The 17,462-nt window shown below is 35.6% G+C and overlaps 1 protein-coding gene across 2 annotated transcripts in view; it reads left to right on the top strand.

Annotated features, from left to right (window-relative positions):
* Positions 1-17,462, top strand: part of ITGAV (integrin subunit alpha V) — a 90,868-nt gene that overhangs the window by 9,890 nt on the left and 63,516 nt on the right. For both annotated transcript variants that reach the window (XM_010370303.2, XM_010370304.2), the window contains exon 2: positions 2,263-2,393. In XM_010370303.2, coding sequence (XP_010368605.2) covers positions 2,263-2,393 — 131 coding nt within the window. The remainder of the gene's footprint in view (positions 1-2,262; positions 2,394-17,462) is intronic.

The raw sequence follows: 17,462 nt of genomic DNA, 5'->3' as shown, positions 1-17,462 counted from the left end.
CACTCAAGAAAGAAACCTAGGTGGCATTCTTAAATGTCTTTTCTCTCATATTCAGGCCTCCAGCTATTGCTGTTCTACTCCAGATGTTTTTTTTCATCTGTCATCTATCTCTACACCCACCCTCCTACTGCAGATCATGCTCACCTGCTCCCTGAGTTGTGGTCAGCCCTTTGCTTTCCTTGTTCCATTTTTTTCTCCCTCTCCCTTAATGCTTTCCCCATAAGGCATAAAATTTAGTTTTCTTTAGTAGATGATTTCATTCTTCTCCTTAAAAAACTTGGTGTCTTCAAATGAACCTTGGGATAAAACAAAGTTTAACCATGGCCAAAAGGCCCTGTTTGACTTAGCTATTGCCAGGTTCCATGACCTTATCTTGTGCCACTCCTGGCTTGCCCTCTCCTTCAGCTATACCTTTCTTCATAGCGCCTGAAAGTTCTTTCTTGCCCGGGTCTTTCTACTTCTGCGTTGCGTATTCCCTCCATCTTTTCATTCTACTTCCCTCATCCCCACTCCCCACGCCCCTCCATCCTCAATACACAAATGCTCCTAGGCACCCTCCTTCTGATCCTGTGCATCTTAATGTTGTGGTGAGTTCCTTAGAAATAACTTCTCAGTCTACTTTATCTAAAAGAGGACTTTCTTCCCCATTCTTTAAAGACGATTTCCTTAGAGAGACTTCCCTTTACCTAGAGGAAATCTTTCCCCTCTCATCCTTGGAGATAACTGCTCTGTCTAAAGAAGATCCCCCCTCCCTATTGCCAAAAATCTCTCTCAGCTAATTTTTTGCTTACGTGGTAGGACTTGTAATAGTAATTTGTTTGTTGGCAGTTTCTTGCCTTTGCCTCTAAGAGAATTTAAGCTAAATTCCTCCATTAAGAGCAGGAACCAGCTGCGCACAGTGGCTCACGCCTGTAATCCCAGCACTTTGGGAGGCCAAGGCAGGCGGAGGTCAGGAGTTCAAGACCAGCCTGACCACAATATGGTGAAACACCGTCTCTACTAAAAATATAAAAATTAGGCAGGCGTGGTGGTGGGTGCCTGTAATCCCAGCTACTCAGGAGACTGAGGCAGGAGAATCACTTGGACCAGGGAGGCAGAGGATACAGTGAGCCAAGATCATGCCATTGCATTCTAGCGTGGGTCACAAGAGCAAGACTGTCTCAAACAAACAAACAAACAAAAAAATTAAAAGAAAAAAAACAAAACCAGGAACCAAGGTTGTTTTATTCATCTGGTATCTCTAGTGCTAGGGACCTTGCTTTATGTAGAAGAAACACTCAGTGCCTGTCTTTTAGGAAGGAATAGAAAATAACAAAAGAAAAGATCTCTTTAGAATTAAAAATTTCACTCCTAATTATTGTGTCTTTGGTTTATTTTACCTTAATGAAAAAGAAATTGAATAGTGGTCCTAATCTTTGACCAAAAATTGATTTGATTAATCTTACGATAAGAAATTTTTTTTATTAGTTAGCTATTAAAAATATTAAGCCTAGGCCATGAAGTGAGACCCCACCCCTACAAAAAATTTTTTAAAAAATTAGCTGAGCATGGTGGCATATGCCTGTCGTTCTACCTACTCAGGAGGCTGAGGCAGGAGGATTGCTTGAACCAGGAGTTGGAGGTTGGAGTTGAGCTGAGTTATGATTGTGCCATTGCACTCCAGCCTAGGTGACAGAGCAAGACCTTGTCTCTTAAAAAAGAAAAAGTAGAATAAAATAAAAATATACAGCAATATTTTTAATGCAAGATAATTTTTTCTAAATGGAAAAATATTTATAATTATACTTTGGAATAATTTATTTAGAATGTATTTATGTTTTTTGCTCAACATTCAGGATATAGAAAATGCATAGCAATTCTCACACGCGTGCGCGCGCGCACACACACACACACACAAGCACACACCAGAACACCAAAACAAAACTTTCCTGCCTGTAGGGAGCATGCATTTTTAACAGCTTTACTGAGATATTTGACATACAATAAACTGTACATATTTAAAGTGTATGATTGACCTGCATAAATTCCTAAATGAATGTAACCCTGAACTTGCCTTATAAAGTTATCAGGAAAATAAACGATATCAAATTATGTATGCATGCAAGAGAGTACCAAATGAATAATGGAGATTATGCTCTCAGTGAATAGCAAATGGTTTTAAAAAATATTTGTTGATAAGAGAATGGTTGCTCCTCATAAATCAGAAGATATTGCTTACGCTTTATTTCATTTAAACTTTTGTCTACCTCTTTTGTATTTTAGCCGGATGTTTCTTCTCGTGGGAGCTCCCAAAGCAAACACGACCCAGCCTGGGATTGTGGAAGGAGGGCAAGTCCTCAAATGTGACTGGTCTTCTACCCGCCGGTGCCAGCCAATTGAATTTGATGCAACAGGTAAATATTGATGCACAATTTTCTTTTCATTGATTTCATTTGATTTTTTTTTTTTAGCAATTGGTTTAAATGTAGCCATTTAATACAATAATATATATATGCACCTCAGATCCACAGGGAAAATTATGGAAAGACAAATGATTTATTACATGATTTTTTCCTACAATTTTTTTGGTAGATGAAAGTATTAAAATTACGTTGTATTTCCTTTGGTTCAGATGTCTTCTGCCATAAACTGATAGTATCAACCCACAGAAATTTGGGATGAATCTATTAAGATTTTTTTTTACTTTTTCTGAGAATCGGGAGCTCATAGGCACAGAAAGACTTTTTTGCTGCTTCTCTGTCAACCAAAGTGAAGCATGATTCACTGATTATTGTAGAAGACCAAATCTCAGATCATGAATATATCCAAGTCTTGGGCTGTGCTATAAAAATCAGTTGAGGAGGCCAGGCGTGGTGGCTCATGCCTGTAATCCCAGCACTTTGGGAGGCTGAGGCGGGGGGATCACAAGGTCAGGAGTTCCAGACCAGCCTCAGCAACATGTTGAAACCTTGTCTCTACTAAAAATACAAAAATTAGCTGGGTGTGGTGCACGTCTGCAATCCCAGCTACTCAGGAGGCTGAGGTAAGACAATCTCTTGAACCTGGGAGGTGGAAGTTGCAGTGAGCTGAGATCACGCCACTGCACTCTAGCCTGGATGACAGAGGGAGACTCCATCTCAAGAAAAAAAAAAAAAAGCAGTTGAGGAATCTTTTGCATTCAAGTAGACTTAGGTGATGTAAACAACACTTACCAAGACTTTGTTGGGAAAATTATATATTATGGTTCTGATAACAGGAGAATTTTATCTTAGGGACAAATTTCAGTGTCAGGATTGTGGTAGCAAGGAGAAAAATAGCATGCAAAAGATGAGAAATAAGTTTTACATTTTTACCAGTGAAATAAAATATGCAGAATTCTGTACATATTTATATTGGTATATTTATTTATATTTGTGAAATCTTAGATAATCGTTAAGGAAATAGTGTGACATTCTTCTAGTATAATAGTCTTACAAAATTTTTTATTGATTCGGATTTACTGGCTTTGACAGAGTGCTTTAAGATAAACCTACACAAAAGTAATCCTTTTTTCCATATTGTTATTTCCTGCCAGTACTAAAATATATTGATGCTGGGAAATATGTCAGTGAAACAGGAATCATGATGTGGACTGTTCCATTTGACATTGTGATCAGTGCCAAAATGATTGTTAGTCATTAAGCCAGCTGTTAATGGGAACCAGATCACATGCACATGTTTTTAGGGTTTTTTTTTTTCCATTTGAAATTATCTACATTAAACCCTGTTGTATTTTTCCATATATGGCTAATACTTGGAAAACTCCAAGAGTTTGTAAAAAGGCTCAATTTTACCACAAATGGAGAAATACCTGTGACTCAGAATATGATGGTTTTAGGGCATTTATTGTCTAACAAAATGTGAGAACTAATAAAACGAAACTACAGTTTAGATTTTGATAGGTCAAACTGTTCAGATGTTTCTGTACTTAACACCATAGGTTTTTGTGTATTGCAGGATAATTTATTGCTTCAGATAATTTTTTGTTTATTGAAAATAATATATGCACATGGTAAAACAAATTTTAAACAGTCTTAAAGCGTGTACAATGAAACATACAACTCACTCACATCAGTCTTCTCAGAGACAATCACTTTTTTGTTTTTTGTTTTTGAGACAGGGTCTCGCTCTGTCACTTGGGCTGGAGTGCAGTGGTGTGATCATGGCTCATTGCAGCCTCCGCCTCCCAGGCTCGAGTGATCTTCCCACCTCAGCCCCACAAGGAGTTGGGACTACAGAGGTGTGCCACCAGCCCGGCTAGTTTTTATGTATTTTTTTTTTAAAGAGATGGGGTTTTGCCATATTGCCCAGGCTAGTCTCAAAACATCTGGGCTCAAGCAGTCTGCCCCCCTCAGCCTCCCGAAGTGCTGAGACCTCAGGTGTGGCCTACTGTGCTCAGCCTGAGGCAATCACTCTTAACAATTTCATTTATCCTTCTAGAATTTTCTTATTTCTATATATGTATGCATCTTTGAAGGAAAGGCAGCTCAAAAATCTAATGCCTCCCCACACTGTTCTAACAGTAGAAATCTCTTGTAGATCTTTCCTTATCGATATATGAATTTACCTCATATTTTGTAAATCACTGATACTATTCTATTGTATATGTGTACCTTATTTGCTTAAAGTATATGTTCTACTAGTGGATACTTTGATTATTTCCAGTCTTTTATTATGAACACTGCTGTAGTGAAAATGTTATACACATGTATTTGTACAAATATGTGAATATATCTGTATGATAAAGGAGATCTTTGGATATGTATATTTAAAGTTTTGTTAGGTATTATAAACTTTCCCTCACAGAAGTTTACACCCCTCCAGTTATGTTTTGAAACCCATGGCAACCTCATTTATTACCGTATTTTTAAATCTTTGTCAGTTTTGTAGGAGGAAATAGTATCTGTTATGGTAATTTGCATTTCTTTAATTAATAGTAAGACTGAGTGTCTTCATATTTGTTGGTAAGCCTTCAGTATCCCTTTTCTTGTGAGCTACTTTTAGTATATTTGTACGTATTTTCTATTCATTTGTGATTTCAATAAATGAATCTCAGTTTATAGCACTCTATCCTTTCAGTGTTTACTGTTTGACATTGCATCTTTCAGTAGGTCGAAATGTAACTGTTTCTTATCAGTCCACTGCTAATATCCTGGTCCAAGCCACCATTGTCTCCCATCTGGACTGTTGTCCTAGATTTTTTAATTAAGGCACTGTCAGCAACGAGATGGCACATTTAAATTGGGGTAATTTGACTATTTACAGAGGACTGTGCAGGTACCTGGGGATTGATTGTATATCAGCACTAGTTAAAATGTGGCCTCTAGGCCTGAAGGCAGTGGTTCCCAGAATCTGAAAACAGAATACTAGGTGTAGAGAGCCACGTGACAGGACCTGTGGCTTTTTTCAGAGGGCAGGAGCCAGCCCCAAATGACCAGGGGATTAAAACAATGAGCTCACTCTGCTTCCTCCCTTTGATTCTCTGTGCTGTTCTGTGCCTCATAAACAGTAGACACTTTCCCACCTCACCCTTACCTGGGCTGTGTTTCCTGCCGGGACATTCTTTCCCTAAACGTTCACTGAGTATCTGCTTCAACATCATTTTGAGAATGGCTCAAATATGATCTTCTCAGTGATGCCCTGACCATCTTACTTAAAATTGCATCTCCCCCTTCTCACCTTGTACTTCCATCCTCTTCTCTATGTTTTCCAGTAGTGCTTACATTGTTATATGTTATTTATTTGTTTTTAGTGAATGTCTCTTTCCTTCAATTAGAATGTAAGTTCCATGAGGACAGTTTTTTATCTTTGTTCATTGCTGAAACTCCAGGGCCTAGAACATTGTCTGGTGCCCGGCACAAGTTAGTGCCCAATAAATTGAAGAGATGAATGTACGATAAGAAGTTTTTGTATTTGGAAATACATAAAGTCCTTTAGTTGTCATAGATGTACATATATATATAAAATATATTTATATGTATAATACATATATTCTTATGTATATGTGTATCTTTTGTCCCTGTTTATGATATTTCTGTAATCCTTTTGTATAACTTCTGAGACCTCCCCAGTGGAAAAGAAATTAAGACCTTAATTTTTTTACGTTAGTATTTTTATTCAAATGGTGTTTATTTGAATGTAAGAGGACAACATAGATTTAAATAACCCAGTCAAGAAAATGTATATCTAAAACAGCCACATTAAACTATATTGTATTGAGTTTCAAGGAAGAAATGCTTATAGCTTACAGCATCTTGCTAAACTTTCTTTATGTCTCTCTCCCAAGGAACTCTTCATCCCATCCTAGACCAAACATATAAGCATCTCTACAATACAAATGTCTTTTCTCTTTTTTATTATCTCAAGGGAGACAGAGGCTGAGCAGATATGTGGGGTTTCTGAAGGCAACCTCCCTGGGGCTCAAACTCTGGTTCTGCCAGTTACCAGCTGTTGATGTTATACAGGTTACTATTAGGTTACCCTCTTCCCCCTAGTGCAGTATTCTCATCACCCTGCTCCATAGGTGTGGATTACACTGAATGAGTTAATTTACATATAGGTGAAGACTTTTAAAGTGCTTAGGACAGGGATTGGCATACTGAAATGGCTCAGTAAATATGAGCTGTTTCAAGTCACTATTCCTCCCTTTTACCTTCTTAGAGACCCTCCCTATTCCTTCATTTTCTTCTGTATCCCTGCTGCATTCTCCCTTTTCCTTTCTTCCCCAATTTTGAAGTATGTTTAAAGTTTTTTTACCTGAAAAACTAATCAAAAACTGTTTTCCCTTGAAGATGTATCTTTTCTTAGTCATATCTTTCTCTTTTCTTTCCTTTACATCCATGATGTTTGAATACATATTGTGTCTTCATCACGTGCCATGCTTCAACCCAATAGAATCACTGTTGGGTTGTGGCACCGACCCAACCCAGCAGTGATTCTATCTGCGATTGTTAGCAGCAGCCTATTTGCTGGCTTCAGTGGATGGTTATGGTCCCTCATCTCTTCGGGCTGCTCTTTTACAATCACCCCACTGGCCATTCCCTCCTTAAAGTTTCTGCTCTTTGTCTGCTTGACGTGATCACGTCCTTTTATCCCTCCTAAACTTCTTGATACTATTGTGGGCTTTCCTCTTTGGCTCTTTTTCATCTCTCCATTATTTGTTATACCTCATGGTGTCATGAAAAGGAATAGGCCTTGTAGTTAAACAGACATGGGCTCAACTCTAGCCTCTGTCATTTTTTTCTAACATTACCTTGGGAAAATTACCTGCCATTCTCCTTTGTATAATGCATTGCAGGGGTGATCATGAAAAGTATAAATTGGTTAGTTTATTTACTTTCTTGTGTTTCTGAGCCCAGAACAGATTTTAATGCTTAAAAGTGCCCTGTCCTCATGTTTTTAATATTTGGGAAATAATTTACTTTATGAAATAGTCTCAAGAAAATTAGCTGTAATTATATGATGTGGGAGACATTACAACACTTTGTCATTATTCACATTTTTTTAAACTTCTGGGAAGAACTTTGGTATGCCCATGTGACTTTTTCTGGCCCATAAAGCATGAGCAGAATTGTGTCATTTCTGGGTGGCAGGGTTTAAGAGCTGGGGCATTATTCTGCCCCTTCCCAGATGGCGTAGTGAGTAGTGATAGTTTAAATGGTAGAACTTCTGTCAACTTGAGGCCTGTAGTAAGGAAGACATAAAGCTTAGACTCTTACTCATATGTGTGTGTACAAAAAAAAACTATTGTTATTTTTAACTACTTGAAATTTGGGGGATGCTTGTTACCATAGCATCATGGAAACTAAACTGAATAACACATATAGGGATATTAAAATGGAATATTATCAATAATCAGCTGCTGGAAAATGGTTATTAAAACCACTTTCTATTCTGCATGCCAGTTTGGTCTTCCTTTAAGTTTCTAGTCTGACTTACTGAGTATCTGAGTGACTAAATGACTAGGTATCATTGCTTATGCTAAAAATGGCCCCAGATGTTAAGTTGCATTTGGATTGGGAGAAAGTATAAATAGACTAAGTACCTGATAGGGGTATCATAGCTTTGGGGTTCCTTGAGTATAGTGACTTAAAACTGGCATGTGTTTTGTGGCCACTCTGGAAGCTATAGCTATAGAGTTGTTGCAAAAGATGTCATTTCTGTGGGGGCAAGAGGCTTTGAAGCCCGAATGACTCCTGTGTCTACTAGGTTTTGTTTCTTCAAATCTGAGCCGTCACCTGGCGGGGCAAAGAGAAGTACTCTGGACAGCTGGGTGGACAGCTGTATAGGAAAGTTCATGTAAGGATTCTCACCAAAGAGGTATGTCTGGTTCTGTCCTGCTGGAAAGCTGTGGTTCTGTCTTATATCCTTGTAGATAGACTGGTGCTGCATATGGCCTTTGGTAGTTTTCTGAGTCTGAAAGTTTGAGACTTAAGAAGCCCCAGATGATTGTTGCATCAACATTTGAAGTTTGTAACTATATGAAATATTCTAGGCTAGTTGCTGCATAGTCTGTTTCTCCTTTTAAAAAACAGAATAGTAATTATATTCCTTCCTACGAAAAAGAACAAATCTCAGCTAGCTCTAGAATCACAATAAACAATTTTACAGTAAAGTGCTTGGAGATACTCTAAATGCTTGGCATTAAGTAATATTTTGTAAAATGGTCCTTTCCTCTCCCATTTGCCTTTTAGATCAGGTTCTGCCATACCGGTAGTCTCAGTGCACTGAGTACAGTTTTCTTTCTTTATTAAGCTGAATTTTTTGTTGATGTTTTTTTTCTTACTGATGTTATAGTATGTTTGTTTCCCTGAGTAGACTATAAGCTATCTAAAGGCAGGGAACACATTTATTTCCACTCACCATTTATTCCATTTCCCTATGGTGGGTTGCCTGTGTGTATGTTGCATGCAAGTTTTGGACTCTTCATGAAAAGTAATAGAAATAGACTCTAGCTAAATTTAACAGAACAAGAATTTATTGGAAGAATGTTGATAACTTCACAGTTATCTGAAAAAATAGGCAGGAACCAAGAGAAGCTAACAAAAGAACAACTGGTGGATTTTATTGTTGCTGGAACTGCTGTTGCTGAATGTGGAATAGCACCATGAGAATAATTTCTTAACCATTATGCCACTTTGCATCATTTGCTAGAGTTTTAAAACTTTTATAGTAGTGTCTGTTTGGGTGAGTCCAAGTCTCATATCTGTGAAAGACCTGGAAAGCCTATCTTATCTTGCACAACTAAGAAGATTAAGAAGATTATGACCTGTAGAGGGAACTAAAAAGTATGGGATTAAGAGGCTGCCTTTTTCTCCTTTTGACTGGAAAACAGGGTAATAGGAAATAAACATCCTTTGCAAATAACCCTGTTTATCTGTTGGGCTAATTAGTAATTCATGAATTAATTTTACTTTGTGTTTACCTGTGAGGTTCCTGGATATTAGATAGTATATAATTATTAAAAGGTCATTTAACTGTTGCTTGTCACATGCATTAAGACATGCACTAGTAGCTAATTAAGAAAATCTGGATTTTGCTTTTAAGGTATCATAACACAACTTTTTTAGCTTTTAAAGAAGACAAATGGACACTTTTGATGTGCTTTCTTTCCTATCCTGTAGCATGATTTTGGTGGTTTGAGTTGGGGATAAGAGAGAGGCTTTCAAAAATATATTTGAGAGACTAGTCTAAAACTTATTTTACTGTAATTCTGAACAGCAGATGCAAATAGATTCATACCAAAATAAAGGAGGCATAACTGGAAAGTATCTAACTTTGCCTGGGGACTTTGAAGAAGGCTTCCTAGATTAGTTGGTGACATTTGAGCTAGCTAATGAAAAATGAGATGAAATTCCTTAGATGTCGAAGAGGGTTACAGCTTGGGAAAACAGTGTGTGTATGCTTAGTAAAAGAAGTTAGTGACTGAAAATCAAGTAATTCCACGTGTCCTACATATATATATATGTATGTGGGCATAAAGGTTATACGTGTGTGGTGGTGGGGTTATGGTGTTGAGGGCATGATGAGGAATAAAACTGGAAATAGCTGAGGAAAGATATAAATGAGTTTTTAAAAAGATACTCTAAAGGTCTAACCAAATAAATTTACCTTTAAATCTTAATGCATATAGAGTATTATATTAGAGATAGAAGGATCTAGAGCTCCATAGGGACATCTTGAATTTCTGGTTCCTTGTAGATTTCACATGAACACTGCAGATGAACTAATACGTTCAGTACCTATTTTATTAATTTTCCTAGTCACTTTTTTGGTAAAATGATAGAAGTTACATGAAATAATCAATATTATCATATACATATATTCAAAATATTATAGACATGACTTTAAAAAATGTGGAGTTTCATGATACGAAGTTTAATTTAGTAGAAGGTGCAATCCAGGATGGAAAAGTTACTTGCTGCTTTGATTTTTGAATAATGTTTATGCCTTAGTGAGCCTTCAGGAGTGAAAGGAAACCTTAGTCCAAAATTTAGATTTGCAAAATTTATTTCCAAAATGTGCTACCCTGTTTTCTTTCAAGATCTTGACTCTGGCTTGTCCCCTTTATTTTTCTTTTTCCCCCGTATTTGCTTGATAGAATATATAAACAAAGCCACAGCTAAGATGTTTTAAAAAATTTCTTATTTTATATGTTTATGCAATGATTGAAATATTACAACTTGCTTTTGAAATAGCAGTTGCCCTCTTGGATTTTTAAACCTTTTCATCCAGTGACTCTTTATAACTTATAGATTTTTAAATAGGGTCTTCATAATGACAGAATAGGTTTTTCCCCTAAATTGAAAGAATAATGTGAACTTTGATATGTTATAGAATTAGTGAAAATGAAAGAGTTATTTGGGGGTATGATTTCTTTGTTTTAGTCTAAGATGATTGATACGTGGAAAACTCACAAGTGGATGTGGAAAAGTAGAACTGAAGAAAAGATTAATTGCATGATTTAGTTTAGGGATTAATGATCTACGTATTTTCACTAGTAAAGTTATTCCAAACTATAATAGATTGCTATGCAAAACAATATTGAGACTATTCACGTAGCAAGCCTAGACTGTTCATGTAGTCTGTTATCTGTTTTGCCTTCATGGCTACATTAGTTTCCTGTTGCTATTGTCATAAGTTACCAAAGATAACAAATTTGTTATCTTTAATTCTGGAGGTCAGATGTCCAGAATGGATTCATCGGGCTAAATCAAGGTGAGAAACTGTTTCCTCTCCATTTCCAGCTGGTGGAACCATTGGTATTCTTTATCTTGTGGTTCCTTGCCTTATCTTCAAAGCCAGCAATAGCTACTGGGGTCGTTCTCATGCTGTATTACTTGAACATTGACCCTACTGCCCCCCCCCACCCATGTGATTTTAATGGGTCCACCTAGATAATCCAGACTTACCTCTTATTTCAAGGTCCTTAATTTGATCACTTCTGCAAAGTCCTTTTTGCCTTGTGAGTTCATATATTTATGTGTCAGTTTCTGGGAATTAGAAGTTGAATATCTCAGGGATATTATTCTGCCTACCACAGTGCCCTTTTATGTATTTTCTTTTTTAATTATTTGTTATTTTTTTCTTTAAAAAGGAGAGATGGGATCTTGCTGTGTTAGACCAGCCTGGTCTCAAACTCCTGGCCTCAAGCGATCCTCCCATCTCAGCCTCCCAAAGTGCTAGGATTACAGCTGTAAGCCACAATTGATATTGGTTATACTGCAAGCTATGCTAAGACAAGAACCATGCTTATATAAGTAGGCATTGCTGTCTCTCTTGTTCTTTTTCCCTTGGCAGCTTTGGTTATAAAGAATGCAAACTAAATTTAGAAGATGTAGGCTCAGATTCAGACTCTGATGTTTATTAACTGTGACCCTGGGCAAGCACCATCCACAATTTCCCCATTTGTCAAATAAGCATAATACCTACCTCTCAGGGTTGCCATGTAGATCAAATGAGATAATATTAGTCCAGCATGGTGGCCTGGTGGCTCATGCCTGTAATCCCAGCACTTCGGGAGGCAGAGGCAGGAGGATTGCTTGAGTTCAGGAGCTTGAGACCAGCCTGGGCAACATAATGAGACCCCATATCTGATTTTTTTTTTTTTAAAAAAAAAACAATGTCTATGAAGGTATTAGGTTGGTGCAAAAGTAATTGTGATTCTTGTCATTACTTTCAATACTTTGTAAACAAGAAAGCATTATACAGGTGAAGAAAGGATTGTTTATGTTGTGCCCATACTAGAACTGTAGGGAACTAAATAAGTATGGAAAAGGAAAGAAATAAAGATAATTGTGGATATTCTTAAATTGATTATAGCTTGGTTTGCATTTTAACTTCTGTTATTGTGACATTTGAGAAAATCCTCTTCTTATAACATGTTTTCCTTTTCTAGGGAAGCAGATGTTACTGATAGACTGATCCTTGGCCATGTTTCTTAGTAATGTGTGTGTGTGTGTGTGTGTGTTTCTCCCAAAAAGATAGACTGCTAATGTGCATTGAGAAAAGAAACCATGTTTCACCACCGTACGAAAGTCTTTTTGCTTAGAAATGCAGGCTTACCTACCTATTTGTTAAGTATGTTTTTTTGTTGTTGTTGTTGTTGTTTATTTGTTTGCTTTTTTAAAGGAGAAGCTCCTACCTTTATATTCCAAATGCAGTGAATGGATGTCAGCTACCACTAACCATTTCTGTCATACCGAAGGGCATAGGTCAGATTACTATTTTTCCTGCCCGAAACAGCTTGCTGTAATGCTTGACATTTGTTCCTAGAAGGGCCTGGCTGTAGGTTGAGAGTAAATCTTGGCTAAGCCAGTTCTATGGTCAGGAAAAATGCTGTGGAATATTTTCTGGGTATAGCTAGATTTTGAATTTAATAGAGAATATAAAACATTTAGCTGTTTTCTAGCTTGTGCAGTACAGTTTCCATCTCGTTGCAATTAAAACACTCAGGCAGACCCTAAACTAACCTCCTTTAAGTTTTACTTCCTCCTATTGGTGAATTTTCTGTCTTCCAGAGTTGTGTCTAGGTATTTCTACAGTTGCAACTGTCCTGTACACTAATAAAAAGAAAAGTAGTTTCCCTTCCCTTGTTAATACAAAACAAATTTATACTAAGGAATTTTTAAAAATAAAAATGTTTCTCCTGATAAAATCTGTTATCCCGTTACAGAATTACACAGAGAGCTGGTAAGCACTTTAGAAATCTTGTAGTCGAATTCATTTATTACTAATTGACTGTCAGTCATACAGTTGGTCAGTATTTTAATGTTTTCAGTGTTTTACTGAAACCAAACTCACAAGCTCTTTTAAAGTCTCTTCCTTTCCCTGCTCACTTTGACTTGACTCAAACCGCTCTTTAGGACTTAACATAGGATTGGCTTTCTTTTTTTTTTTTTTTTTTTTTTTTTTTTTTTAATTCCCAGTAAAGAGTTTTTGTCTTAAAATGTTAGATGCTTTCAGGATCATTTCCTTCTCATGACTAGAAGGAAACAAACCAGCATTGATAAAGCAGTGAGTGTTTTCAAAAGGCCTGTATTCTTTGTGCTGCACTCCAGCAGGACCATCGGAATTGCTCATGGAAGAAGAGGGAGATTTTGATTCTTTATTGGCTGTGGTAGTAATAACTAACTAACTCAATGAATATCAATCCCAGTGAAATAAGCTTCATTCCTGTTTTCTTCTGGTTCTGCTTTTCTGACTCTTTTTGTTTATGTTTGGGAAACAGCTGTATCTTATTTTATGTAAAAGATGTTTCTGGATGGTTGTATATAAATTAGTAACACTTTGGCATATCCATGGATTATGGCTGCAGAACTTGTTTTTGTATATATAAATGATTTATTTTTCAAACGCTTTGGATTTGGGGACCTTGGTCTCTTGGCTATTTTAAGTCAGTACAGGTAAGCTTCAAGAGACATTTGAAGGCACTTTGGAAGTTTATAAAGCAAATTGTCCTTTCATTATTAGTGCTGTTCTAATATCTTACCACTACCTATTGTCTGTCAGAGTTTCTTAAATAAATTAACAAACTGTATTTCCTTACTAAATCAATGAAATCATTAACCACCATTTTAGTCTTCAGTAGTTATCTAGAATTTTTATTTTTTAATTAGTTATTTTATGCAATATTCTACTCTAATAGTTTGATTCTATAACATAGAATAGAGGTTCCTAGGAAGGTTAATGCTTAAAAAAAGAAGGAAGAGGTTCCTAGGAATGTTAATGCTTAAAGAAAGAAGAGCTTGTGTAATTAAAATTTTTTCTTGAATTTTATGAACTAAAATTCCTTTACATGTGTGAGATGAAAATGTAAACATAAAGTTAATTAAGAGGGGATGTGGGAGCTTCAAACTAAGCTTTTGTATATGAGGATTGAAGGATGCTTATCCACACTACTTTTTAAAAAACCTTTAAAACATTTTATAAATAATGCACATCCATTGATGAAAATATGAGAAAACCAGACCTACTTAAATCTCACCACTCAGGAAGCCAGTGGCCATAGGATATACTTTTGTGTGTGTATTTGTGCATGTGCCTTATGGCCTGTGTATATTCTGTGTGTGTGTGTGTGTGTGTAAATACGCAAAATACATAAAGTTATTATTTACTCTGTCTCCTATTCTGTTGGACATTCTGTTGTTTTATAACAAAACTTTGACATGCTTATTAGTCTTAGTTTGTATTACAAAATATTTTTTAGTTAATTTTTAAAAAATAAATGTAGAAGTCATAGCAATGTGTGTTTCAGGATTTCTGATACATCTTTGCCAAATAGGACAATACTGACACAAGCAATATTTGAACCAAATTTGATACTATCTTCCTTTGCCTGACAGGTGAAACATATGTCTTGTTTTAATATTCATTTCTGTTATTTCTGGTAAGCTTGAGTCTTTTTTCATAGGCTTATTACCTCTTTCTGGGTTTTTAAATTTTGTTTTCTATTATCCATTTTCATTCTTGATCTATTATATTATTCATTTTTATTCTTGGTCTATTACTCTTCTGACACATCTATTTTTAATTAATTTTGAAAAAGTCATTTCATATATATATATATATATACACACACACACACACACACACACATATACATACACACACACACACACATTTCTGTTCAATGCTGCAGGTACTTTTTCTCCTGACAAATTTGTCATTTTTAAAAACAGCTTTATTGAGATATAATTTACCATAACATTGACCTGTTTTAAGTGTATAATTCAATGAATTTTTACTATATTTATAGAGTTTTATAGCTGTTACTACAGCCTAATTCCACAGCATCTCCATTACCTTGAAAAGAAATGTGTCCAACTTCAGTTTGTCCCCATTTGTACCTCCTGCCCTAAGCAGCTATTAATTTACTTTCTGTGTCTACATATTTTGGTTTTGAATATTTTATATAAACAGAATTATGTGATACATAGTCATTCATATTATGGCATGTATCAGTGCTACATTTCGTTTTTATTGCCTAACAGTATTCAACTGAATGAATAAACATTTTGTTTATACCAGTAGATGCACATTTGAGTGTTTTCTGCTTCTTGGCTATTATGAATAATGCTACTCTGAACATTCCTGTGCAAATCTTTGTGTGGACATATGTTTTGCCTTCTCTTGGACAGATGTCTAGGAGTGGAATTGCTGCGTCATATGGTAATCTACATTTACCTTTTTTAAAAACTGTCAAACTATTTTCAAAAGTGGCTGTACCATTTTACATTTCTATTAGAAAAGTATGAGGGTTTCAGTGTCTCCATATCCGTATGGACACTCATATTCTGTCTTTTTTATGTTATAATAACCATCCTAATGAGTGTGAAGGCATATTTTGTTGTGGTTTTTATTTGCATTTACCTGATGATGATGAATGTTGAACATCTTTTCTTGTGCTTACTGGCTGTTATTTCTTCTTTGGAGAAACATCTGTTCAAATTCTTTGCTTATTTTTAATTTAGTTGTTTGTCTTACTGAGTTGTAGGAGGTTTTTTTTTTTTTTCATATTATTTAGGATATAATTTTTTTATCCAGTATTTGATAAGCAAGTAATTTCCCCAATTTTGAGGGTTGTCTTTTTACTTTTTAAATGGTGTTTTTGAAGCAGAAAATTTTTAAATTTTAATTGGCTAATATATCTACTGTGTTATCACTATGCTGTTGGTTTTCTAAATCATTGCCTAACCCGAGTTCATGAAGATTTATTTCCTTGTTTTATTTTAAGAGTTACATAGTTTTAGCTCTTACATTTAAAAATACCTGTGATCTGTGTTGAGTTAATTTTCTGGTATGGTTTGAAGTATGGTTCCAAATTAATCTTTTTGTATATGGGTATCTAGTTGTCCCAGCACCATTTGTTGAAAAGACTATTTCTTTGCCACTGAATTTGCTTGGCATTGGCATCTTTGTCAAAAATCAGTTGACTGTGAATGTAAAGGTGCCTTTGATGTACTATTTATGTACTACTAAAAATACTAAAAGTGTCACCATTATAAATACGTCACCATTGACTATTGTACACATTCAGATTTTAGACATGCTAGTATCTGAATATTTGCAGCTCTGAATCAATGGAATATGTTATTTCAAAATAGCATTGGGTTACAGATAAATGCATGATTACAGTAGTTGTCTGACCTCCAAATCATTTTCTCTCAAATTTATCTTATGGTATTTATGGCTCTCTGAAAATATTTTATATAATTATGTATTACTTTTCTCCTTCAAAAGCAAAGACTTATCTGTCTCATTTAATGCTATATTACTAGCATATAGACATAGGAGGTACCCATTTATTTATGATTTATTTATTTAAATAATCAAAGAGATTTCTTCCACTAACCTGTCCATTTTTACATAATAAATAAGCATGCTTTATTGGGAGATTTTTTTCCTAGCAAATTTGTTACAGGAAGTACAACTAAGCAAGTGATGTTTGAAGTAAAAAGCTGCTTAAGAAAGTCTGTAAATTGTCTATGAATGCAGGGTGGTATTGTTTTAATAGCTTTTTTTTCTTTTTACTTTTTTTAATCATTTGTTTTAGCAAAAAGTAAGTTAAGGACCTGAATTATTTCATTATTCATACAAGTCATAGTAATGAATAGGAGCCAAGTGACTAAAACCACATTTAGTTTCAAAATGGAAGTTGACTCTCTTGCTTTTCTGATGCTTTAGCATTCTTGTTCACTTTGGCCTTTTCACAAAAAGGTGACATAATCTTGTTCCAAGGGATGCTCTTTTGGTATGAAAAGAAGAAACAAAACATTTTGCTTAGGGAAAGAAGGTAATTGTATCTTAAAAATAAGCACTGCCCATAATTGTCTAGCAAGTTGAATGCCGAATGTGTTGACAGTGCCTTTGGAAACACCAGGGAAAAAAGTTGGCTGCTAATAAGGAGTAGAGTCGAAAACTACGGCAATCTGCTTTTCTCATTT

The sequence above is a fragment of the Rhinopithecus roxellana genome, chromosome 14 (genome assembly GCF_007565055.1).
Source record: "Rhinopithecus roxellana isolate Shanxi Qingling chromosome 14, ASM756505v1, whole genome shotgun sequence".
Classification (NCBI taxonomy): Eukaryota; Metazoa; Chordata; class Mammalia; order Primates; family Cercopithecidae; genus Rhinopithecus; species Rhinopithecus roxellana.
The sequence above is the reverse complement of the archived record's forward strand: the minus strand, read 5'-3'. Positions and strand labels throughout refer to the sequence as shown.